The sequence below is a fragment of the Arvicola amphibius genome, chromosome 1, assembly GCF_903992535.2.
Source record: "Arvicola amphibius chromosome 1, mArvAmp1.2, whole genome shotgun sequence".
Classification (NCBI taxonomy): Eukaryota; Metazoa; Chordata; class Mammalia; order Rodentia; family Cricetidae; genus Arvicola; species Arvicola amphibius.
In genome coordinates this window covers 122,024,885-122,051,100 of record NC_052047.1, presented here as the reverse complement: position 1 = coordinate 122,051,100, position 26,216 = coordinate 122,024,885, and the positions used below count along the sequence as shown (strand labels likewise).

The 26,216-nt window shown below is 43.0% G+C and overlaps 2 protein-coding genes across 5 annotated transcripts in view; one reads left to right on the top strand and one right to left on the bottom strand.

Moving 5' to 3' along the window:
* Positions 1–26,216, top strand: part of Dnah3 (dynein axonemal heavy chain 3) — a 235,906-nt gene that overhangs the window by 173,908 nt on the left and 35,782 nt on the right. The window contains exons 58-59 of one of the 2 annotated variants that reach the window (XM_038346132.1): positions 13,958–14,037; positions 14,515–15,497. The exons of the other annotated variant lie outside the window; for it this stretch is intronic. Of the exons in view, the coding sequence (XP_038202060.1) occupies positions 13,958–14,037; positions 14,515–14,668 (234 nt within the window). The 3' untranslated portion in view covers positions 14,669–15,497. Of the gene's footprint in view, positions 1–13,957; positions 14,038–14,514; positions 15,498–26,216 lie in introns of those variants that run through there. 2 annotated transcript variants of the gene reach the window in all.
* Positions 49–26,216, bottom strand: Lyrm1 (LYR motif containing 1). Of its 3 annotated transcripts, none has more exons than XM_038346221.1 (4): positions 26,086–26,216; positions 7,969–8,159; positions 3,503–3,595; positions 49–1,173 (listed from the first exon to the last, which is right to left on the bottom strand). In XM_038346221.1, exons 2-4 carry the CDS (start codon positions 8,125–8,127, stop codon positions 1,057–1,059), a joined length of 369 nt encoding a protein of 122 aa, XP_038202149.1. In that variant the 5' UTR covers positions 8,128–8,159; positions 26,086–26,216; the 3' UTR covers positions 49–1,056. The 3 variants fall into 3 exon arrangements, with proteins under 3 accessions (XP_038202149.1, XP_038202156.1, XP_038202140.1); XM_038346228.1 differs by lacking the exon at positions 26,086–26,216 and adding an exon at positions 25,663–25,818; XM_038346212.1 differs by lacking the exons at positions 7,969–8,159; positions 26,086–26,216 and adding an exon at positions 25,663–25,848.

Genomic DNA, 26,216 nt, shown 5'->3' with positions numbered 1-26,216 from the left:
TCTAAGGGTCACAAGCCCATTACAGAAAAGAACACAAAGAGACTCAAATAAGTAGAGATTTATCTTTATTAGTGAGGTCCACTCTCTGCTGGTGTGCAAACAGCGTGCTGTGAACTCCCACCTGACTCCACACAAGCTCTCTGTCCCATTTCTGCTTGGATATAACTTGGAAGTCAGCTAGACCTTGTGCTTTTAAATTAGGTTAAAGTAGAATAAAAGAAATGCAGGATAAATGTCAAGGAAGCTTTTAGATCCTAAGTGCATTTTAAGTAATCACACTTAAGACAGGGTAAACAGAACTAAGGCATGTAGTTCCAATTATCAACAGGGAAAAGAAGGGTGCCATACCATATTTCCATTAAAAAGACCACATGATCATGTAATTCCAGCACTTGAGAAGCTGAAGCAGGAGGAACAACACAAGTTCAACGGCAGTCTGGTCTACATAGGGAATTCTAGACCAGCAAATGTTACATAGAAAAACCCTGTCTCAAACACCCCCCCCCCTACAAAAAACAAAACAAAACAAAACAACAACAACAAAAAACAACGTATGATCAATCCAATACCTTTCTAATGGTGTATATATGGAAATTACAAGAGTCAGGTGACCACAAAATGCCTATACAGAAATCACTTTTAAGCAAATGAACAACTTGTGGATAAACCTCTATTAAGTATTTTGGGAGCAACAGAGTTTGGTATCCATGTGAATCTGCAGCAACCAGTCAACTCCTTTTGATCAGTTGATGTGTGTTGAACGGCAGTCCCAGCAACTGCCTTCAGCCTTCCTCCACAAGCCTTAGACTTGCTCCCATGGATGACTTAGGTGAAGACATAAGGTCCATGACTTCTAGAGGCAATGTCATTGGCTTAGGCAGCAGGAAGGCCACCAAAAATCCTAGGTATGCTTACAGCCACATGTCATAGGTGAGGACCAACTCTGGAGGTCTAAAGGAAGTGTTGGTTTTGCTTCCAATCAAGAAGGGCATGTTGCCTGATTTACATTCAAAACAAAGTCCTCTCACCATTCTCAAAAGCCATCTGTCCTTTCCATTAGGAAATTTCGTCATGAGATTGCAGATACACTGGTTTGGAAAGTTTTCTCAGTTTCTCCTGGGTTTGTAGTCTCCGGCCTCGTAGTGGGGTGAGACCCATTGGAGGCAGATGAATCTGAGTGAGAATGACATGAAGAATCATAATTATTAGTGCAGCTTATATTCATCGATGATTTACTGTTTCTAAGTGCTAAATCTACCACAGACTCAATGTTTATATTTCTGCATCCACTGATCTATCCTTATAACTTCTTAAGGAATTATAATTTTTTTTTGAGACAGGGGTTAGCCCTGGTTGTCCTGGAACTTGCTCTGTAGACCAGGCTGGCCTTGAACTCCCAGATATCTGTCTGCCTCTGCCTCTCGAATGCTAGGATGAAAGGCATGCACCACTTGTAATTCCTGGTTAGGAATTACAATTTTTATAGTTGGAAAAAAATGGATGCTTAGAGAAATTAAATAATGACTTGTTCAAGGTTATACATTTAAAAGTGATAAAGCTGGATCTGAAGCCAGAATCTAATTTAGTTTATTCTCATCTATGCCATTGTGCCTGGACATAGGAAAAGAACTACAGATCCATTCAGCAAAATGGGCATCCAAAAAAAAAAAAAGACGAACAAAGCTGCTTGCCTACTAAGCTGTACAGTGCATGATGGGCATTGGTGCCAACTCAAATGCCTATGGAGGTAGAAAGTTGCTTACATTATGGCTGTGACAGCTAATTTTATGAGTAAATCTGATTAACCCCCAGTAAGAATCATTCTGGGTATATGTGTGAGGGTATTTCCAGATAAGATCAGTATATGAATTCTTGGATTCAACCCACTGCCCTCTCCAATGTGGAGGGGCATCCTCTGTTCTAGTAGGGCTTGAAAAGAAAAAAGGCAAAGGATAAATTCACTTCTTTTGCTTTTTGCTTACCTTCTTTGAGCACTGAGACATCCCATCTTCCCCTGCCTCCTCCACAAACTTCTGCCATTAGCCCTTTTGGTTTTTAGTCTTTCAGGCTCTGACTGAATTGTACCACTGACATTCTCCTGAATCTTAAGCCTTCATAACTGTATGAGCCAATTCCTTACAAGAAACAGTCATTATATATCCAGACTTGTAAAGCCTGTCTGTCTACCCCTATTCACCATCTCACCCTATTCTTTCATCCACCCATCCACCCATCCACCCACCCATCCATCCATCCATCCGTATGTTATCTTCTGATCTCCTTCCTGTTAGTCCTATTTCTTCGAGGAACTCTGACTTGTACAACGATGACACATTCTTTTTGTTTGTTTGTTTTTGTTTTGTTTTGTTTTTTGAGACAGGGTTTCTGTCCTGGTCCTCTTGCAGACCAGGCTGGCCTCAAACTCACAGAGATTTGCCTGCCTCTACCTTTCAAGTGCTGGGATTAAATGTGTGGGCCACCACTGCCTGGCTAGCACATTCTTATAATAGCACACAATGCAAACATTTAGGATTGGGGTAGAGTTGTACACAAAGATGCTTAGACAATAGGAAATAAGTAGGTAATAAAAACAGAATACCTAGAATTCCATGTATGAAGGAATGTGTGTGTACATGTGTGTGTCAAACTAATAATATATGCCAGGTGGTGGTAGTGTATGCCGTTAATCCCAGCACTTGGGAGGCAGAGACAGGCAGCAGATCTCTGTGAGTTCGAGGCCAGCCTGGTCTACAGAGCTAGTTCCAGGACAGCTAGGGCTGTTACACAGAGAAACCCTGTCTCAAAACAAAAACAAAAATAAAACAAAAAAACCTTATAATACATTATCAGATAATTGGCTTGAACTGATTAAATACCAAACTGCTGCTTTTCTAAGTTGAAGAGTTGAAAACTGATTATTTAAAATGTACAGTGATCTCTTCCATGAGGTGAGAATTTTTGACAATTTTCTGTAACTTTTAAATATTTTGTTAACTTTTTTTGTTTTGTTTTGTTTTGTTTTTTGAGACAGGGTTTCTCAGTAGCTATTAAGCCCATCCAGGAACTTACTCTGTAGACCAGGCTGGCCTTGAACTCACAGAGATCCGCCTACCTCTGCCTCCTGAAGTGCTGGGATTAAAGGCGTGCGCCACCACCACCCAGCATTGTTTACTTTTTTAGTATTTTAAAAGCTTACCTCCTATAATAAGGAAAAGAAAAGTATTTCATAAAAATGAGTAAGGCCCAAAGTAAAGCTTTATAAACACGCACTGGTTTTCCTTTCTAGCTAGTGGGAAGCTGCACAAGAAGAGACCAGATGTTCACTGGCACAGTGATTTATTGTGATGGGTTGGTGGCATACAAGGATAACTGACTTCCAACATGCTTCCTACAGTGGGTCTCAGCTCCTCATCAAGTATTGGCCCTCATGGTATCCATTCTTAGAAATAACTGGGTTGACAAGGATAAGTGTCCAGCACCTGTTCACTGCAACCATACTTACTGGCCTTGGATAAGGAATCTGGTAATGCAGTCCAATCTCAATCCTGGCTGTGCACTCATCTATACACTGCTTAATCAGGTCCGGGTCCGTGAGCTATTTAAGGGAAAAGTAAATGAGGCATTTAGTATCTTCATAATAGTATATAAAATATAGTACAAATTTTCTTAAACTTTTCAGTTCACTACCCAGGAAACTCAATATTGGTAAATAAAATTCTCTCTTCCAGTTAACTCCTCATGTGCCCCTCCAAAGTTAGTCTATGAATATATAAACCCAAATACAGAGAATTAGTCTTTTAAAATTATTTCTCATGTTATTATTTTGTTTATGGTGGGGCTGTGCATGTGCCATAGAGCACATACTATGGTGCTTGTGGAGTTGGTTTTCGCCTGCCTTTCCGTGGGTTCCAGGGATGGAACTCACTCGTCAGGCCTCTGTGCTCAACACCTTTACCCAATGAGCTGTTTCACTGGCCCTAGGTTTCTCTTATACAGATATCTTAATCTCTAAGTTTTTCTTTTTCATTAATATAGTTTGGAGCTCTTTGGGTATTCAGACATCAAGAGCCATTCTTCCTGAAGACTATCAGAACTCCAACATAAGGCTTTATTATAATTTAACCACTTTGCTAGTGATGGGCATCCCAGCTACTTCCAGCCTTTTGCTACCATAAACAATTGCACTACACAACTTTATGCTTTTTTTGCTCACAGACCAATGTATCTAAGATGAATTATCACAGCGAGAATGCTAAGACAAAGAGACTATATCGGTTCATGCATGTTTCATTCCCACAATATTCCCAAATTACCATCTATAGTTGACACCAATTTATGACCCCACTAACAATCTGCAAATTTACACCCACACCAACACCAAACAAGAGAGTTACACCCTCCCAACCATGACTTTCTAAAGTAGTGGTTCTCAATCTGTGGGTTGTGACCCTCTTGGGGGCGTCACATATCAGATATTTATAATAAATAATAGTAGCAAAGTTATAAAGTAGCAACAAAATAATTTTATGGTTGGGGTCAGCAGAACATGAGGAAAAGGGTCACAGCATTGGGAAGGTTGAGAACCACTGCTCTGAGGGAGCCTGGCTTTTCAGTAAAAGTAAGACACCGGTGTAGTGCTAATCGGCAGGGCTGCGTCCCGCCACCCGCCGCCGGCTAGCTTTACCCAAAATAATTACACGGAAACTGTATTCTTTTAAAACACTGCCTGGCCCATAGTTTCAGCCTCTTATTGGTTAACTCTCACATCTTCCTTTAACCCATATTTAGTAATCTGGGTAGCACCACGAGCTGTGCCTTACCAGGAGAGATCTTAACCTGCGTCCATCTCGGAGAGGAGCAGCATGGAGACTCCTATGGCGACTGCCTGAGGCGTCTCTCCAACTCTACTTCCTTGTTCCCACAATTCTGTTCTGTCTACTCCACCTACCTAATTTTCTGTTCTTAAAGGGCCAAGGCAGTTTTCTTTATTAATTAACCAATGAAAGAAACATAGACAGATAACTCTCCTCCATCACACCGGAGAATGATTTAAGTGGGGAAAGGGGAGTTTTGTAATCCTAAATCAGTCAAATTGCAATAATGTACTTTCAAGTAAAAAAGCAAGATGTTTGTGTGTGTGTGTGTGGGGGGGGTGACACAAAAAACAAAACCCCAGAAAGCCAAATCAAGGAAGGGGAGAAACTTTCATTCAGGGGCTATAAAAAAATCAGTACACAGATCTTCTGTTTTTGAGATTGCTTCAAGGCAGTGCCAGAATTGCATCAGCCTCAGATGACACCCAGTGTGAAGTCTGTGCCCATGTGGCTTGGAAATTCCAAGGGAGTTCTTGTCTCTGGGTGCTTCTTGGAGTTCCAGGAACAGCAGCACAGAGAACTTAGCTGAGTCCCTTAGGGCAGAGGCTCAACTCCCTGACCTCTGTGGCCTCAGCAGCTATGCCCACACTGGGATAGATATTTATGTTGCCATTGGTCTGCTGGGATTCAGAGCAATTAGTAAGATACCTTTGGATTATTAAATTTTTAGCGCAACCAGGGTTATAATAAACTGTTTATGTCTACAGGAGGAACTGGCCGTGTGGGGGGGATGGAGAGAGAAATCCTCTGACAAAGCTGTGGCTGAAGCAGCTGGGCTTCTAGAACTCCAGCTATTATCCAAATGAGCCTGGGCTAGAGTTCTTCAAGCTCAGCCCTTCACGGGCTACTGCAGGATGTTGTGACATGCACACATCACCCTCTGTCTCATCCTGGCCAATCCAGGTTGAAGCTCACGGATGATTTTGAAATAAATGAAATCCTAGTCTTGAGTAGTCTTCAGACAGCTGTGGCTGCCTGCACAGGCTTACTGGGTACATGCCACAGTATCCCCAGCACCAGGGTAGACACACGGAGTCCTCTCTGCCCTCAGCTATCCAAGATACTATCTGAGTATAACAACTCTAATACATGACACCAAGAAAAAGGCCTGGTGGAAGCTAGGCAGGTGGCACATGCCTGTAATTTCAACACTCAGAGGCAGAGACAAGAGGATTTTGAGTTTAAAAACAGTGACTTCTGGATATGCCAGGCCTGTGACACTCATGAGCTCACTGCAGCTGTCCTTGCCTGTGTAGGACCTAAGCCAGTCAACATTCCAACATAGATGGGAGGGGTGCTCACAAGGCCCTGCCCCTAGCTGAGGAGCTATTGGCAGGTTTCTACCAGAACGTGAGTCAGTTCTCTTTAAGGGTGTGACCCGGGCAGGTCAGCTCTATACCCGTGAGTACATGGGCAGCACAAAAAAGAAGAGCCATGAAGGTGGGGTGGGTAGGGCCAATCTGGAAAAAGTTATGGGCGGATATTGTCAACATATATCCTGTACACATATGGAAATTTTAAAGGTTGGGTGTGGCGGTGTACACACCTTTAATTACAGCACTGGGAGAAGAGGCTAATTGGATCTCTTTGAGTCGCAGGGCAGTTGTGGCTACATAGAGAGTCTATATATGATTTAATAAAAATATATTAAAACACTAAAAACAAAACAATAAAGCATGGGAGCTTCAGGTCTTCCTAGAAGAAAAGGCGCCTTATATTATGAGGGCTTCTTTGGTGGCATTTGTCTTCATTTTAATTCCACTCTTTTCATCTAACCAAAATCTCTCTGAGGGATGGACCTTATTTTGATTATTAATATTTTTATATATTCCAAATGTCTAATCTAGTGTTTGGCACTTGGTGGGATACTTGAATGAGGACGAAGAACAAAGGGTTTCAGAGTGGCAGCAGGTGGAAGAGAAAGTAAGGGAAGGTAGGTAGGAGGCTGGGCTTGTAAGTGGATCACTAGACAGAGGTGAGCTCCTTCAGGTGGGTGGTCAGAAACGAAGCCTGGGCCAGGCCTGGTGGCGCAAGGCTTTAATCACAGCACTAGGAAGGCTGAGAAAGGGAATCTCTCTGATTTCAAGGACAGCCCTGGCTACATAATGAGTTCCAGGACATCCAATGCTAATCAGACCCTGTTTCAAAAAAACCAAAAGAAAAACAAAACACACACACATACGAGAGAGAGAGAGAGAGAGAGAGAGAGAGAGAGAGAGAGAGAGAGAGAGAGAGAGAGAGAGAGAGAGAGAGAGAGAAGGGGGGGAGGAAAGGAAGAAAGAAAAAAGAAAAAGAAAAGATAGCCAAGTCCGGGCATTCAAAAGTGGCTTCAGCACAGAGGCTGCCCTTTTGTTGGCAGGCAAGTGGCAGAAGGTGGTGTGTAGAAAATACAACCAGAAAGACAGAGGATACAGGAGAGAAAGGCTGCAAGACTAGATTGTTTGGAAGACATCAAGCAGAAGTGGGCAAAGAGGAGCCAGGTACTGATGGTATCTTCCATCCTTAGTGCCAGGCAGTTTTCCCAAAGGGATAGCAGCCAGTGCTGGATGGTTTGTCAGGATGAATCCTAACCGGCTGGCTGGTGTCTGGGTATTTGGTTGTGTTAAGTAGGTAGTAGAAGCCCTATTTTCTGTGGTACCACTCTGTTGGCCAAAGAGTTCATAGCTAAGTTATGGAAGGAGCCCATGTCTTTTTCCATATTATAAATGGGTTTATAATCAGAAGGCTTTGATTGGTTTATAAATTAAGAAAAAAAGCATTTTACTGCAAACCACCCCTGGGAGTGGCTGACCATCGGTATGTGAGGAACAGCTTTCACTGGCATGACTTCTGCCACCTGGCTCACAGGGTTTTCAGAGGATGCTAAGCCATTTACTGGCTGGACTGAGACCTGGTTGATCCCAAAGAAAGAAACACGGGCTGGGCTTGACTTTCTAGTAGCTGGCTGCATTGGCAAGCCCACCCAAGCTACAGGCTGGACCTTGCCCAGCTCCGAGAGTTGGAAGGGTCTTCTTCTGCTAAGGTAGGAAAGAAATGAACACATACCACAAGAAGGGTCTCTGCTCTTTACCATCTCCAGATGGGGCCTACTTACATTTTTGTTTTTCTGGAACAGTGTTCTGGCTTCATTTAGTATGTACTGTTTTTCTTTGATGGTGTCTTCCATCTGCCCTGACGCTGCCTGCCATTTCCGTGCAAGCCTGAAAATGCTTCGGTAGAGGCCAAGGACTTCTTGTCGGGTTGCTGTTGTCATCTTCAGACCCGCCAGAATAGGAGGAGGAAAATCTACATACAAATGCAGTTTGATAGTGGGCAGCCAGGCAGATGTACAGTTTTTTGAATAAAGATTTTTTAATTAGTCTAGATATAATTGTTCCTTCTTAACAGGTCTGTGGGTAGCATTACCAAAATGATGTAGTAGAAACATCAATCTCTTTTGCTCTCTCCTCCCATCTTTTTGATTTTTGAAAGAGTCTCACAAGCTAGCCCTGTTTGGCCTGGATCACCTGTAACCCAGAGTGGCTTCAAACCATCCTGCTCAGCCATCTGCATCCCAGGATTATAGACCTGTCTCTGCAGATGAAGCTTGCCTAATTTGCTGTTTTGCTATGAGCAAACTTTTACAAATACAGCAAGACCAAATTTACATTTATTAATTTTTAAAACCAGGCAGACCAAAATACCACAGAAATAATGATTTTAGTTTCTGTTCTGGTAAATTTACGTGCCTAGAAGGCAGATTTTAGTGTGTTTTGTTGAGACAGGGTCTCACTATGTGGCCTAGCTGGCCTAGAACTTGCTTGTTTGTAGAGATGGAGTCTCATGTAAACTAGATTGGACTTAAACCCTGGATCCTCCCTTCTCCACCATAAATTAAAGACAGTATTTGTTACTCATCTCTGAGCAGCAGCCACCTAGGAAGGAGGGCCTAGAGCTGCCAGTTTGCCTGAGCAGGTAGGTAGCAGGACCAGGCCTGGAAGTGTGGGCCTGTGCTGTAATCTCAGCACTCAGAAGGCTGAGGAAGATCATGAGTTCCAGCTAGCTTGGGATACATCTTTAAAAATAGTGGCATTTTGCCAGGCGCTGATGGCACACGACTTTAATCTCAGCACTTAGGAGGCAGAGGCAGGTAGATCTCTGTGAGTTCGAGGACAACCTGGTCTACAAGAGCTAGTTCCAGGCTCCAAAAGCTACAGAGGAAAAGTGGCATTTTATAACATGAAATCCTAAAATGACAGTTATCATTTTTTAAGACTTGGTTACCAAATAAGTCAAATAGGGTCAGTCTCAAGTCTCAGCTTTACCCAGAGGCTGTACATCAGCAATTTCTCTTAGTTTGGAAAATATTTCTCAACACTATCTTCTTGACCAATAAGAACTATACAAAAACTGAAGATTTTTCTAATGGCTGAAGATCTTCTGACCACTCTGCTTTTTCTATGAATACCAATTTTAGTTCCAGTGGGTGTGGCCAAATGAGACCTGACCAAACATACACCATCTGTAAATTCTTGCTACTTTTATTTTTATGAAGTATTTTTGACACAAAAAGACAGAATAATGTGATAGCTACACACAATAAGCCTTGAAGAACAAATTATGGAAACACTTGCCCCCCTCCACCTTAGACCCCTGCTAAATCAATTTTCTCTCCTTCCTTCTCTCTCTCTCTCTCTCTCTCTCTCTCTCTCTGTTTTTTTGAGACAGGATCTCACTATTTAGCGTTGCTGGCCTGGAACTCTCTATGTAGATCAGGCTGGCTTTGATCATAGAAAGTTGCCTCCTTCTGCCCAGGGTGCTAAGATTAAAGCGTGTATTACCAAGCTATGTGCAGTGGCCCTCTTTTCCTCTCTTGGTGAAAGCACCACTATTCTGACTGCTGTTTACCATTGTCATGAATCCTTTATATTTATTATACAAGATTTTTTTTTTACAAGTTTAGAACTTCATATAATAGGTTCTTCAAATTGTGGGGGTTTTGTTTTGTTTCCCATTGAACTTGCAAGACTCATCCACATTGCCACACTGAACATCATTGCTGCAAGTCACTCCACTCTACAAAAAAATCCCAATGCACTTGTCTGTTCTGTTAATGGGCAGTTTTGTTGTTGGTTTTTTTGTTTGTTTGTTTTTTTGAGACAGGGTTTCTCTGTTTAGCTTTGGCTGTCCGGGAACTCTATCTGTAGACTAGGCTGGCCTCAAACTCTGAGATTCACCTGCCTCTGCCTCCCAAGGGTTGGGATTAACAGCATGTACATTGCCACCTGGCTTGATGGGCATTTTTATAACTTATGTAAAACTTCAGCCTATTTCTTTATGTTTCTATCTGTAAAAAAATGAGTGAGAAATATCAAAAAAAAAAAGACGAGTTCTTGGAGTTCTTTGTCTGATTTAGAACAATGACTACTATGTTGCCTTAGACACGAGGGAGGACAGGCTGGGAAGACAGGTCTGGGAGTAAGCAGCAGAGCCAGGTACTTGCACACATCCACGAGTCCAGAGATTTTTTTTTTTTCAAACAGGCTTATCAGGATTGGGGAGGAGGCTGAAGGCTGCCACTTAGGCACATAATCCATTTCCAACTCCCTACCCGGGGCTGAAATGCAATAGGATGGTCCTTAGCTCTTAAGAATCCCAGCGGCTATAGACTGATGGGAGCAGGATTGGGTATGTATATCTACACATTCCAAGCACGTTCAAAGAATTCACCTTACAGAGATTTCTTCCTTGAAGATGACTGCCCTTCCTTTTGTACTGGACCCTGGTGATTTTTCTTGAGCAACAAGGAGTGAACTAAGGCTTAACCAGTTGATGAAAAGCTTGAGAACGCCACTTCTCCCGATCCAAAAGTTTAACATTTATTTATTTATTATGTATACAATATTCTGTCTGCGTTTATGCCTACAGGCCTGAAGAGGGCACCGGACCTCATTACAGATGGTTGTGAGCCACCATGTGGTTGCTGGGAATTGAACTCAGGACCTTTGGAAGAGCAGGCAATGCTCTTAACCACTGAGCCATCTCTCAAGCCCCCGATCCAAAAGTTTAAAGAACCAAAGTTACACACAACACCATCAATGACGCTTCACAGAAAAAAGGCTTAAAAGGAATTCATAAAAACCAGTGAGAACATCGTGGGGTAATAAAAACCCAGATGAGATGATGACGTTTTTCCTGGTAAGGAAGCAGGTTTCTGAGTTTCTGGCTCTGCTGAAAACTCCATGGTTTCATCTGAAAATACGTGAGTCAGTTCCTGTGAGGGGCAGCAGCACAAACTAACGATTGTTTACTTCCCTGTCATTAACAGATGAAACTTCCCTGACTTTCAGATGCTGGCAGAGGAAACCGAAGGTCAAACGTATTAAAACCCTAGCAAATTTCTCAAAGCCTGACTTTAATTGGTTTTCTTTTACTACTCTAAGAACTCTGATCATAAGCCATAACATGACACACAAGACCTGCAATTAGGTTACTCAGGGTAAGAAGTGCTAACAACTGACACTTAATAAGACTATTTTGAAGATACTTTAATTAGTGTGTGTTTTGTAAAAACTAATCCGGAAAGACAGGTGATGATTCTCTAACATCAGGTGACCCAGAAAAACCCAAGTCACAAAGACTGCCAGAGAGAAAAGTCAAAAGCTGTCTTTACTACCGAATATGCAAACAGGTCTAGCCTATCACTTCTAAGTCTTGGAAGGAAAATAAAAATAAAAAAAAAATAAAAATAAAAACAGGAGAGAGAGAGAGAGAGAGAGAGAGAGAGAGAGAGAGAGAGAGAGAGAGAGAATAATGCATCTTTTGTCATTTTGTTCTTTGCTGGGACAAGTATGATGTTCTTGACTTTGGGGGCATACCCATATTTCTCCCTCTTCACGAACTTTTTTTTTTTAATTAAAGACAAGGCCTCACTATACAGCTTTAGTGAGAAAATACCAAGAAAAAATACCCTAGGTAAAGCAGGCTGCCATGTGACTCAGAGTTTCTACCTACCTCTGCTTCCTACATGCTGAGATTAAACAGGTGTCACAACGCCTGACCTGATTTTTTTTTTACTTGACCAATTTCTGTTCATCCTTTAGCTCCTCGTGGAAACATGGATGTCTCAGAAAGCCCTCATGCTCCCTGGTCTCACCTGAGCCACACACACTGGGTTAGGAATGAACTGAATCCCGGCAGTTGTTCTTTATGGGCCTCATCACTCAAGTTCTGGTTTGTTAATGTCTATTTTCCTCCAGTGGACTCTAATCTTTATGGGGACAGTTATTACAACTATCTTTTATTTACTGCAGAATTCTCTGCACCTAGGAAGCTTACATACTAGGACTTCAACAAATGTTTCCTGAAAGCATGAAATATCTCATGCTAAGAAAGCTTTAGATTCTCAAACCGAGTCAGTTACGTTTAAGAAAAATTAAAGTGCTTTCTTTTGGTTTTTTTTCTCTTTGGCCTTAGAAAGCAATGCACTTATACAGGTTGCCATGGTTGCCACTTCCTGAAGGTTTCCTTACCCAAAGACTTAACGGCTTGGGACCAACAACCTTCTCAGGATTAATACAATCCTGCAGCCTTTATCCTTACTTACTGGTTGGTCAAGCGTTGATTGGCTACAGTAGTGAGGTCTGCAGGGATTCCCCTTAAGGACTATTTGGTTTCGAAGTCAGAACTTTAAATGGTCAGGAAGTCTATTCTTAAGGAATTTCTTTAAGTTTTATGACATATATTCTTGACACTACTTGAGATATTTGCTCCTTTTCATCTCTTTAACTTCCAAATCCCAGGATGGAAGAGGAAAAAAATGTATGTGATGGAGTAGTTGTTTGTGACTTGGAAGGTGGCTTCTTTTGTAAAAGTCATACTGCCTGCATACGCAGAGCACGATGATGGAATGTATTATTGAGTGCATATTCTATAGAAGTCTGACATTTTGATGCCAGTGTGTTTTGGCCTCTGGTGCTCAGTTGAGAGAAGGCCCTAATGCACATATCTCAAAATTTGATTGTACAGGTGATTTTAGATACATAATAAATTTATTAGTTGTCATTAATATATACTGGAATGACCCATCACACCCATGAAAAAGATTTTTTTGTGATGTAGGTAGGCTATGAATAAACGTATTCAGAAAAATTCAAACCAGAGTACTGTATGAATACCTGTAATCCTGACATTCAGAAGCTGAAGCAGGAGGACTGCCCTAAGTCTCGGGCCAGTCTGTGCTGCAGTGTGAGTACCAACCAGGTCAGTCAAAGGTACATAGTTAAACTTGTCTTGGCTCACCCTTCCACTTAAATGCCTCTTTTCTGCTAGTCATCGCTCCTCACAAAAGGTACCTATTCACTACCAACTATTCCCAGAGCACTCTCTCCCTAGGGCCTAGCAAAAGCCACCGTTGATTGCTCTTCTGCAGTTATTTTGTGTCTTTTTCTCCCTAGATTTTTCTGCTAACTCCTGGAGAGCAGGAACTTCGACCTGTTCATAACAGTAACAATGGCTACATTTGCTTTGCATTACCATGGCTTCACACTCTACAAGGTGCTTTCCATACAACTCTGTGAACATCATAGAAATTCTGGAGGCAGCTATTACTTCTCAGTCTACAAAGGAAGACCCTGATATAAAGAGAGATTAAGAAGTGTGTCCAAAGTCATACAGCTAGAAATAGGGAGGGCTAGTATTCAAACCCTACATCTGGAGTAAGAGCCCAAGTTGTTAGTAACTAAATAAGCTGCTTGATCTTGATAAATTGTTGTTGGCTATCTGTTGCATGCTTTAAAGGGCTTAGTCGTTATAACAAAGGAAGCTAAACAATTCCATTAAAAGAAGCCATATAATTCTATTATCTTCCCATAAAAAGAGCCATGGAAGTGAGTATTTTGGACCTTAGTATGTTTTATAAAATATCCAGTTGCCCGTTACTTCTTTAAAAGCCTTTTATGCACCAATTCCTTTAAAAGTAGACTGTGCCCCTGGTTGAACTGTTCTGCTCTTCAGTTCTCTTGTGATAATCCCTCTGAGTCCAAGGGAAGCTGGCAACACAGAAGAGGAAAATGAAGACTCACCGCACTGTTCCAATCCTGCAGGCCTTATGTCTCCTCTGCCAAGGATCCCACCTATTGATCCACTCAGCATTTACTGGATATGCCTACCATGTCATGACCATGTAGGTCTGGGGATATCTTATCTTCTAATGATAGAGGCAGAGGATATACAAGAAAACCAAATTCATATAGTAATGTGTTTTGAATGAGACGAACAGAAATGGAAGAAATTGACTCCCTTTGGGGAGTCAATGTATTTGGCCAGAGCTTGGAAGGCATGAAGGAGACTAATAACAGGAAGTTAAGGGAGGGTGGTGCAGGGAAGGGGGCAGCAGGAGAAAGGCTCTGGGGTAGGCCAAGGGCAAAGTTAAATGTGAATGCAAGTGAGGGCTTGTTGGGGGGGGGCACAGAACAACACAATTCAGCACTGATGGGAGAGCAGGCCTGGGAAGAAGTGTGCAGTCAAAGAAAGGGAGACACTGACATGTGAAGCAAACAGGAGCAACAAGGTCTGCTTTACATTGTTAAACATGTGCTGGAGCCGGGCGGTACCACAACTACTTAGCATTCCCTCGCTCTCTTTTCATTGTTCAAGACAGGGTTTCTCTGTGTAACAGCCCTAGCTGTCCTGAACTACTTCTGCAGACCGCGCTGGCCTCAAATCCACAGAGCTCCTCCTGCCCCCACCTCCCGTGTGCTGGGATTAAAGGTATGTACCACCACTGCAAGGCCCATCTCTCTTACAGAGGTTGAAATGTCAGATTTGCCCAATGTCACCCGAGTGACAGGAGAGTCAAGATGAAGAGCTTCAAAAGTTGAGTGATTAGTTCCTTGTCTGACCACAAGCTTTTCTGTTTTAATTTTGGAGTCAGTAATGGGGAGTTACAATGGGCAGTGATCAATCAAGAAATAAAACACCTGAAACCATGTGCTCATTTTGCTATTGGCTGTAAAGGATTTGAGTACAGTCAAGGGACCTGGGGAGGCTCCAGAAACATCCTGAGTCATGCCTAGGCCCTGGGTGTGTTTCAATCTAGTTTACAGACAGGTTTGTTAGCGCGAGGCCTCATCAGCTTCACCGTTTCATCTCTGGAGTACTTCGGAAAGATCACTGCAACACGATCATTTAAGAGTTTAAAAAAAGTCTGTGTATGTGTGCACCTGAGTGTGTGAATGTGCACAGAGAGAGTGCAAGGACAGAAGAGGAATGGGATCCCCTGGATTAGATTTAAGGGTGGTTGTGAGTGATGTGTGGCTGCTGGAACCAAACCCGGGTCCTCTGCAAGAGCAATGCTTTTAACCCGAATCATTTCTCCAGTTCCCATTTAGGAGTTTAAAAGACAATTTCCCTTCTGCAGATGAAGTTTATAGAAGTATGACTATGGTCTCAAGAATGTCAAAATCCCAGCTACTGGAGTCTCTGAGGCTTTGCTTTCTCCTGAATAAAAACTGCCACAGCACAAACAGAAGTGCAGCTCTTTTAAGAGGTCCTGCTACGAAACATTTAAATGGTGTTGATAAAAGCTGACTGCATGCTTGTTTGTTTTCAGCCATAGCAGGAAAAAAGTTGTGCTGTTTTAAAATGCTGGCGTTCTGGTCTGTACTGCCAGGGCAAACTCTGACTCTTTCAGGCAGGTGGTCCTGACTGTTGTTTGACACTGTTGCAGCTTGCTTGCTGGCAGGGACCTTGAACTGCCACAGAGTTGTGGTGATAAACATGGCTACAGCCAGTACCTCTGCCATGAGGCTGGAAAGCTAAGGAATGGACTGGATCCAGCTGCCAAAGTCATGGCTTTAATCCTACCTATATTGCTTGGTAAATTAAAGATTTATGTGGTCACAAAAAGAGAGAGATACAGTAAAAGAAAGATTCAGTGTCGAAGAAAACATCAAAATGGTTTACAATGTGTTGAAAATATATGTAGGCTAAAGGTTAAAGTTCTTAAAAGTAAAAAAGAAAAAGAGAGTAAGAGTAATTTGGGTGTGATGGTACACACCTTTAATCCCAACACTTGGGAGGCAGAGGTAGATTGACCTCTGTGACTTCAAGGTGTGGCAGGACACACCTTTAATCCCAATGCCTGGGAGGCAGAGACAGACAGATCTATGTGAGTTCAAGGTGTTGTAGAACACACCTTTAATCCCTGCACTGGGGGTGCAGAGGCAGGTGGATCTCTGAGAGTTCAAGGACAACCTGGTCTACAGAGTTATTCCAGGACAAAGATATAGAGAGAACCTGTCTTAAAAAGTAAAAGTAAAAAATAAACAAAATAGAGGTTAAAATAAAGCTGCACAAAGATGGAAAATACAGAGAATCTTGATACTGTATGCTATTATGCTCTCTTTGAATTGTTTTAATGCTGAGGAAGAAGCAATAGCTGCTAAAAGATACTTGTTTATAAATGCTGCTGAACTAATCCAAGATAGATATTTTGAAAATACCTTGACTTCAGAATTTGGATCTAAGGATATGATACTTTGGAAAAGAGATTCTTTTGTTTTTACAGAAAATGAGACCCTATGGATTGCTTCTATCCCAATATGGTATGATAGGCCACGCCCTCCTGAAGGTTGCTGTGAACACCCTCAAAAAATTACTTTACGCAACTGATGACTGAGATGAACATGGCACATAGCTTACAACATAAAAGATCTGATTAACAGCGCACCCATTCAGCAGGAAGCAGTTTGGAGAGAAATAACTGCACCCATGTTCCCAAATATCGTTTATAAATGTCCTTTTACATTTAAAGGGGGATATGATATAGATATGAATAATTTGCATTGATATGGATTTTGCTTTAGTGATACAATTTTGTTATATGTATATGTATTTCTAATAATGATTAAGGTATTGTGAATGTGTAGTTCATTTAAAAATGTAATATATAATTAGGAAATATAGGTTGTTAATGGATAATCATTGATAATAGTCAAGCTTGTAGTTATGTTAGATTTTCTAGATATATAGAGATATATTTCAGTTAGATAGGCATTCCTAATATCTTTCAAATACTACAGAATATGGCATTTAAATATTTTAATAACTTAAGGCTTTTCATGACAATGAGACACGTCTGCTCCTGGCAGCACCAATCTACTTCAAGAAGATGATGGGCATCGAAGAGGATCCTTATGGAGTTTGATAGCAATTTGGGCAAGAAACTGCTCTTGCCTGGACTGTTGCAGAAACTGGACACAAAGAACCCACAGAGAGAGGACTGCTGAACTTGCCTAAAGGTGAGATGATTCTTTGGGGTTCCTGACTCATGAAAGAGTCTGCGAGACATTCTGCAGGACACAGCAGATACTGACTGAACTGCCTTTGAAATTTCCTGCTTCATGAAAACGTCTGCTGGAAACTATAGGCCTGTAGGCCGAAGATGGATGCCCCAATGGTACAGAGGAACTTTGGGTGACTGTCCAGGCAGCGAGATGTCTCTGTGATTTCTAGAGTTTTGTAAGTTGCTTATTTCTTGTTTACTTAGGTAATATTATATCCTTCTGGAGTCTTTGATGGAGCTGAAGAATAAATAGTTATAGTTTTCCTTAGTTATGATAAAAGATAAAGTAGACATAAATATTGTAACTGTAATTCTTACTTGATTACTGTTTTGTTATATGTAATTTTACTATGTTAAAGTGAAAGCTTTTCTTTTTTGTTTAAACAGAAAAAGGGGAAATGATGTAGGTGTGTCTTCTATCTATCTGATGATTTCATTGGATAATTAATAGAAACTGCCTGGCCCATCTGATAGACCGGCCCTTAGGTGGGTGGAGTAGACAGAACAGGAAGAAGGAAGTGAGGTAGATGGCTCAGTCAGATGCCACGCCTCTCTTAAGTTAGGCAGATCGCCGCCTCTCCTCAGAGATGATGCCAGATGTGATGAAGCCAGCCACCAGGTCAGATGTGCTGAATCTTTCCCAGTAAGACACCATTCGTGGTGTTACACAGATTATTCGATATGGGTTAGTCAAGATGTGAGTAAGAGGCTGAATATAATGGGCTAGGCAGTGTTTAAAAGAATACAGTTTCTGTGTAATTATTTTGGGGCATAGAGCGGCGGGAAGCCAGCCCACAGCTAATCACTACACAGAAGGAGCAGAAAGGAAAAGGAGGAAGGGCCAATCAACCTAACTTTCAAGGTTTACCTATGAGGTAAAGGGAAAAAGTCTATTCCATTTCTTCTTTTCTTTTTTTTTTTTTTTTTTTTTTTTTGGAGACAAGGTTTCTCTGTGTCACAGCCCTAACTACTGAACTAGCTCTTGTAGACCAGGTTGGCCTTGAACTCAACAGAAATCCACCTGCCTCTGCCTCCCAAGTGCTGGGATTAAAGGCATGTGCCACCACCGCCTGGCCTATTCCATTTCTTTTAAGAAAGACCCAACTCTAGGATTTATTTTTTCCCCCTCATCACAGCACATTAGAATCAAAAATTCCCTCTCCATAACTTGGGGTAGGGATGGGGAAGGCTGTGAAATTTATCCAGACGAAACCAGTTCTGTTGCTCTGCCTCTTTAGGTATGGCACCCCTAGGTCCCTTGTGAAGCCTCCAGATCATACAACCAAAATATCCTTCTTTGCTCACCTGCTGCTCTCTCTGCCTATCTCTTGGTCTCCTATCATTGCCTTTTTCTAATGCAGGGACCATGACAGTGTCCCTGGGCGCATCCCTCGCAGATACCCACCACACTCTAATTTTATTTATTTTGTGTTATGTACGTACGTGTGGTGGCACATGCATACCAATGTGCACGTGGAAGTCAGAGCCCAACTTGTGGGAACCAATTCTCTCCTCCATGTACATCCTAGGGATGGTACTCAGGTTGTCAGGTCTGGTGGCAGGAGCCTTTACACACTGAGCTAACTTTCTGTCTGAATGGACCTTTCTTCTCTCATTGTTTGTGACTGTATGGGGAAAGGCGGTAAAGGCAAGAGAACCAGAGAGAGTCTTGTTCCTTACACTTCTAGGCCTGATACACAATTGGGACATGACAAAGAATGGTTCATCAGCAATATTCATTCTCATCCTGGGATATATACGATAGCATCTGGAGAACAGTCCGAATTAAGGTCCCAGAGCTTGGGCCAGAGATGGCTCAGCAGGTAAGAACACTGCTGTACAAGTCTGACAACCCAAATCTTATCCCTGGACCTCCCATCGAGGTGAGAGGAGAGAACTGACCGCACAAAGTGTCTTCCAGTGTCCACATATGTGCTAAGGCTTACATACGCTTCAACCCCTACCACATTCTAGTAAACTAATCTTAACAAAAAGTTTAAAAAAAGGGCACTGAAAACAATTCAGTGCTGTTTGGGGAGAGGCTTATAGTTCTAAAGAGAGTACTTTAAGGCTCACACCTATGATACAACCCTCACTTCTTTTTTTCTGAGACAAGGTTTCTCTGTCTGTCCTGGAGCTCACTCTTTAGATCAGGCTGGCTTTGAACTGAAGATTCTGCCTACCTCTGCCTCCTGAATGCTGGGATTAAAGGTGTGTACCTGCCTGGCTACAAGCCTTACTTCTTTTAAGGCCAGTCATGGTTTGACACTAGCTTAAAAGGCCCTATTTCAGGGAAGCTTAGAATCAACAAAATGGAGAAGTGTTTTTTGTTTTTGTTTGTTTTATCCCCTCAAAAACTAGTCATTTTGGGGACTAAGGTACTGCAGTCATATTTCATTTGTATTTTAATAAATAAAGCTTGCCTGAAGTTCAGAGAGTAAAACAGCCGCATTGATCAGCCTTACAGACCAGGCAGTGGTGACACACACCTTTAATCTCAGAAACCACATCAGTTTGCTGTAGAAATGGGGGGTAGTGGTGCACGCCTTTAATCCCAGCCCTAGAGAGGAATATAAAATGGGAGGAGACAGCTCTCACACAGTCTCATTCTGAGATCCCTGGAGGCAGGATTGCCATTTCGGACTGTGGTAGAGGTAAGAGCTAGTGGCTGGTTGTTTTGCTTTTCTGACCTTCAGGTTGAACCCCACAAACTGACTCTGGGTTTTTATTGTGCTACAAGGTACAGTGCATCCAATCATCTAATTTTAAAGCCAACGCAGAAAACTATACGTTAAAGCACTTGTCATTTGGGGAACTAAAGCGCTGCTTTTTGTTTGTTTTGAGACAGAGTCTCTCTGTTATGTAGCTCTGGCTGTCCTGAAACTTGCTATGTTCTGGCTGGCCTCAAACTCACAGAGATTCCCCTGGCTCTGCCTGCCTCCTGAGTGCTGGGATCAAATGTGTGCAGCACCATTTCCAACCCTGAAATGCCTTTGATAATGCCCAAATAATCACTTTCACTGAGTTCAGCCTGAGCCTCAGTTTCTTAAGAGTGTACAAGAGTTTCTTCTTTGGCAGCACTAGGGATTGCACATGCAAAGCCTTGCACACACAGGGCACACACTTCAATACTGAATTATGTCCCTTAGTGTCCTTTTATTTTTCATTTTTTTTTTGTTTTTTTTTTTTTTGTTTTGTTTTTTTTGTTTTTCGAGACAGGGTTTCTCTGTAGCTTTGGAGCCTTTTATTTTTCATTTTGAGGTACAGTCTCACCAAGTTGCCCAAACTGGTCTTGAACTCAAGAAGAGCCCTGAATTTTTTGGTCCTCAAAAGCAGCTGAGATCACAGGTTTGTACCACCAAGCTTTACTGGTGCCTCGGTCTCTTAAAATATAATATGCAACCACAGAACATTTTTCAGAATTGTAAGGATTATTTATGAGCTACCCCATTAAAACACTTAGCACTAGGAAGTAACCGCACAAGCTACCTGAATAGGAGGAAATTCAAGTAATGAGGCCTTTTATCTATGGTAAGCTCTGTCTGCAGAGAATGGAAAAGTATGTAACCTGTTGGTGAATTTGTTGCTTCGTGGTAATAATGGATTTTCCTAAAGCTATTTCCCTCTCATCACTAATAACCCCTGTGCAGTAGGGCTATTGTTCTTGGGTATGAGTGAGTAACCCTGCTGGGGACACTGCGTATCTTCAGACCGCAACTGTGCTTCTTACTGGAAATGCAATGCAGGTGCCAACACTAAGCTTCCTTCCATGTCTCTTCCTTCATCTCTTCTAGCTCTTTACTGTCAGTGCTCTTTTCTCCTGGGGCTTTTCTAGCCCCTGCTTTTTTTTGTCAGACACTGATACACTGAATGACTTTACTGTCACAATTGAACAACCTTCAAGCCAAACTGTGCCCCACAGGTCCCTGGTCCCCGAGCTTCCAGCCCCTACACACATGCACGCACACACACGCACACACACACACACACACACACACACACACACACACACACACACACACACACACAGAGAGGACTGTTTCCTGTCCTAGATTTAGCTTTTGGTTATTAGAATCTGAAAAGGGAAGTGATACCACATAGTTGTGCAATTCTCAGGATACGTTCATTCGGTGTACTTCATACCACAACAATTCTCTGAAACAGCATTTTTCTTATACAAAAAATTTACAAGAATATGGTATATAAGAGATGGGCCCAGGGAAGGAGGTAGATAATATGTTTATCAAAGAGAAAATGAAATTAGGTTAGCTCCTAAAACATGGGAAGTCATCAGAACAAAGGGGAAATTTAAAATACTGATACCAGAAAAATTTCTAAAAGAGCTACCCCAACCAAAGCAATAGGCGGAAACGTGCACCCTAAAGGCAGATGTTCTTTGACTTGCAGATAGTGCTGGGTCCTGACTGGGACCAGCCTGGGAGCTGCTGACCAACACTGGGACTATTTCCAGCTCAGGAACAGATTAAAATTCAAAGTATAGTTTGTATAGTTTTCACATCATTAAAAAAATGAAATTATTTTTATGTTGGGAACCATCAATGTATCACGACAGCCTTGGAGCACTCATCAGGATTATATGCATACATAAGAACAACCAAGCAACTTATACTTTCCTATTCTAGGCAGAAATTCTAAGTGGAAATCAATTTATAGTTCCTCATTTCAAAATAAATGGGTATATTGTTCTTCACTAAAATGTTACACCAGAATGCTAGGATTATAGGCACGTGCCAACATATTTTAAGAACAAAGACAAGGGTTAACCAGAGGTCTTTTAGTTACCCAAAGTCAGCCGTGTGAGAGATACATGGGAGGTCTGGGAACAAGCCAATGTTAGAGACTCATTCATACTACTCTAGCCAGTATCTTCAACCCTTCATAGCAAGTAGGGAAGTCAGAGCACCCAAGCAGTAACTTAAATTCCTGTTTTGTAACATTCTTCTAAGAAACTAGTTAGAAAACTGCTTTGGTGGATGCAGGGCGTGGTGTTGCGCACCTTTAATCCCAGCACTCAGAAGTTCAAGGTCAGCCTTCTACAGAGCAAATTGTAGGTCAGCGCCAAGGCTACACAGAGAAACCCTGTCTTAAAGTAAAACAAACAAACAAACAAACAAAATGGGCTTGGGGGACGACACTGGGCGCAGCTGGAGATCTGCTGCACCTGACTCTACACCCAACGATTAGAAACCTAACAGTATTATGCATGGGGGACCATGTTTCCAGAACATTCTCCAAGGACTCTCTAGTTATCAAATGAGCAGCTTTATTTGTAGGACCCAAGAGCTTTTTGTTTTTTAAATTTTTTTTTAATTGAGCTATATATTTTTCTCCGCCTCCCCTCCCTTCCCCTTCTACTCTCTCCCATAGTCTCCATGCTCCCAGTTTACTCAGGAGCTCCAAGCTCCTTACTGGGCTGTTCCGAGAGCAGAAACAATGGCTGCCTAGCTTTATTTGTGCGGAATGATTGGCACCCACAGTTCTTAAATTCTGTCAGTGCTTCAATCCAACACTGAACAAAAGAACTTTCTATGATCAAACTCTTCCATCTGTTCTATCCAACAGGGCAGAGACTAGCCACACGCAGCTACTGAACATCTGGGATACGTGTCGAGGGAACTGTTATTTAGTTACCTGTGACTACATATAACTAGCTACATATGGGTAGCACAGTTAAGTCAGTTACAAATCCAATGTCACTTCGGGAGTGGGAGTAAGGAGAGATGCTTCTGGCCAACTTGGGACATAAGACACAAAGGGCAAGCTTTGGCTGCAGCTGTGTAGGGCTCTCTAGGAACTTCAGACTGGTGGTGTTAGACTGTCCAGTTTTTCAAATGAAGCCAGCAATCTGGATTCTGATGTTCAAGTTTTAAAAACTGGCAAGCAGATTTAAAAAAAAAAACAAGAATTTAAATTATTCAGACTGAACAATATGTTTGCAGGCATTATCTGTCTTGCCAGCCTGCAACTTTTAATCTAGGCCAACCCTATCAGCTCAAAGAGAAGGATCTTTTCCAAGGCCACCCTATTAGTTGCAGATGCAAGAATGAAACCCAGGCCTTCTGATTTTGCTGATGCCCTTTCCATTGGGATTCACTACAATGGCAGTGCCATCTGCAGAGCAGGGACAGAACTCCCTTTGTAAGACTCCCAAAGCTGTGAACCAGCCAGCTCCTGTAACCAGTGGAGGGGCTGGGACAGCAACTCGGCCTCTAACCCTTTGACCTACAATTTGTCCTGCCTACAAAATGTGCTAAGGTAAAGACAGAACAGAAACTGTGGGAGTAATCTACTAATGACTGGCATCCATGCGGAAGGAGCTCCTTCCAGAGGGCCAGGACCCAGAGGTGGGATATTCCAGAGATCTAAACCAAACATAAATGGGGGGAAAAGTCAATGAAATGATCCCCAAGCATATTCTGCTATATTCATATAGAGAGGCTTCACCCAGAAACTGATGGAAGCAGATGCAGACCCACAGCCAAACACTAGGCAGAACTCTGGGAATCCTGCAGAAAAGGGGGAGGAAGGATTGTAAGACCCAGTGATGACAAGGGCACAAGAAAACCCATAAAACCAACAAACCCAGGCTCATAGGGGCTCAGAGAGACCGAACTGACCACCAGAGAGCCTGCCTGGGACTGACCTAGGTCTTCTGCATATGTGACAGTTGTGTAGCTTGGTTTTCTTGAGAGACTCCCTAATAGCAAGAGTAGAGGATGTCTCTGATTGTGTTGCCTGCATTTGGGACCCATTCCTCCTATGAGTGCCTTATCCATCCTTAATAGAAGAGGAGGGGCCTAGTCTCACTTGACATAACATAGGATGCCTGCCTCTATCTGAAAAGAAACAGTAGAAGAGGAGTGGATGGGGTCTAGGGGGAAGCCGGGCGGGGGAGGGAGGAGGAAACAGGAAGAGGGGAAACTTTGGTTGGAATGTAAAAACAAACAAAACAAAAAAAAGGATTCCAGGGTTGAGCAGAGCCACGTGTGGTGGCGCACGCCTTTAATCCCAGCACTCTCAAGGCAGAGGCAGGTGGACCTCTGAGTTTGAGGCCAGCCTGGTCTACACAGTGAGTTAAGTTCTAGGACAGCCAGGGCTGTTTCAGAGAACTCTGTCTCAAAAAAAAAAAAAAAAAAAAAAACCCACCACAACAAAAGAATTCTAAGACTAGTGTCTTATAAGGTGTTCCTACCCAGATACGGTAAAATTGTTGGACCCCATGGGCAAGTCTCCGTATTAGGAGCCACGAAGATACAAAGAGGAAGCAGTCTTGGGAAGACAAATGTGTGAACCAGTGTTTAGCAAGAAATCAGATAATACACATGGATTACTGTACACAAGTCCCAAAGCACCGACAGCTGAGAGAGCAGGAAGATGGAGTCAGGCCTTCCTTCATGGGATGACTCGCTGATCGCTGACGGTGAGGGCTGACCTTACTGCTTGAGGTGTTACTGTAGTTGAGCTTCCTATCAGCTTCTAACCCTTCTGGGTGGTCTTTAAATGTGAGAAGGCCTAAGGAAGTCGTGAACCCTCCTGTCTACTTCCTCTTCCTAGCTCTACATTTGTTATCCCCACTCATGACTTTTATTCCAACTTGGGTACCTCATTTAATCGGGCCGTAAAATGACTTTCGCAATACGTTCAAGAGAGCTTACGCTATTCCTTTTCAAACTGTTTTCTCTAGGGAGACATCTCTGGTTCCACCCTCTCCCACACACTTCATATCCAACTCAGCAGTCAGTCCGGCATGCGCAAGCTCCCAAATAAATTCTGAAACAATTTTCTTTATCCAACACCACTGCCACCTCTCCCACGGCATCAGCAACAGCCTCTTACTAGGTCTGATTGTCTTCTCTATCCAGCAGCAATTTCAAAAACTGTAAATAAGCTCTGGTCAATCACTATGCTTCAGGAAGTGGTAACACAAAGGCCAAACCCTTTGCTATTCTGCAACTCCAAGAAAGGCTTCAATCATTTCTGCCTTTTGTTCCCAGCGTTATCCCTTTGGCACTTTTCTCCACCTAGACATCTTCTCCTCACCCTCTTAAACCCCGAAAAGGCCTTCTCTCCACTCCATCCAGCCTTCGGGGCAGCTGCTATCTTCGCGCTCATTTACTTATTAGTGATAAGTTCAGGACAAAGCTTCCTTTTTCTCGTTTGCTTATCTGTAATGAAACTAGCCTTCATTGTCACCTGAAGTCTGAGTCCTACATCCGGGTTCGTTTGGGTGGCTCTTCATAAGACAGGAACTTCTTCAGCCTCCTAGAACTGCCCCTGTCGCCTTCCATTTACATTCTAAAAGTCTGAAGGGTCCCATGCCAGGTCTCGCCCACGTGCCACTTCCCTTAGGCAGGTCTCCCGAGGCCAGCAGCGGTGACACCGAGCCGCCCTCGCGAGGCTGGGGTCACACAGGCGCGTCTCCTAGCAACCCCACACCCTCACCTCATCTCTGCTCCTGGGGAAGCCAACCCCTTTCTCCAGTCCCCCGCGACTGGAGCCGGCGTCTCCATCCTTACACTCATTCTGCGTCAGTCCTGCCTTCCCCCACCCACAGGAGCGGGCTGGGAGGAGGCGGTGCCAGGAGCTCTGCCGAGCCTTGGCCACACCGAGCTCCATCCAGCCGGTCCGGTAGGCCAGGCCGGGCCAAACCACCGGGCGGACCGCTGTGGGAGCATGAGGCCCAGGTCAGAGGTCGTCTCAAACCTCCCCAAACCTCCAGCTCTAGACCATTCCCCGCCGCACTCAACAACAGCCAACCTCTCCCTCCTGCTTTCCCCTTCACCCCTTCGTTAGCCCCTTCCCCCATTTCCAGTTAGAAAATGGCCTGGCTAGCCCACCCTCCGCCGCTTCCCTCCTTGCCCTTACTTGGAGACGGCTTCGGACGTCTTTGTGTACGTCGTGACGTCACCCGCCTCGCTCCCGTCCCCGTCCCTCTCCCATTCTCTCCCTCCTGGAGCCAGCGGCCGGCGGGGTTACCGGAAGTGATGATGCAGGAG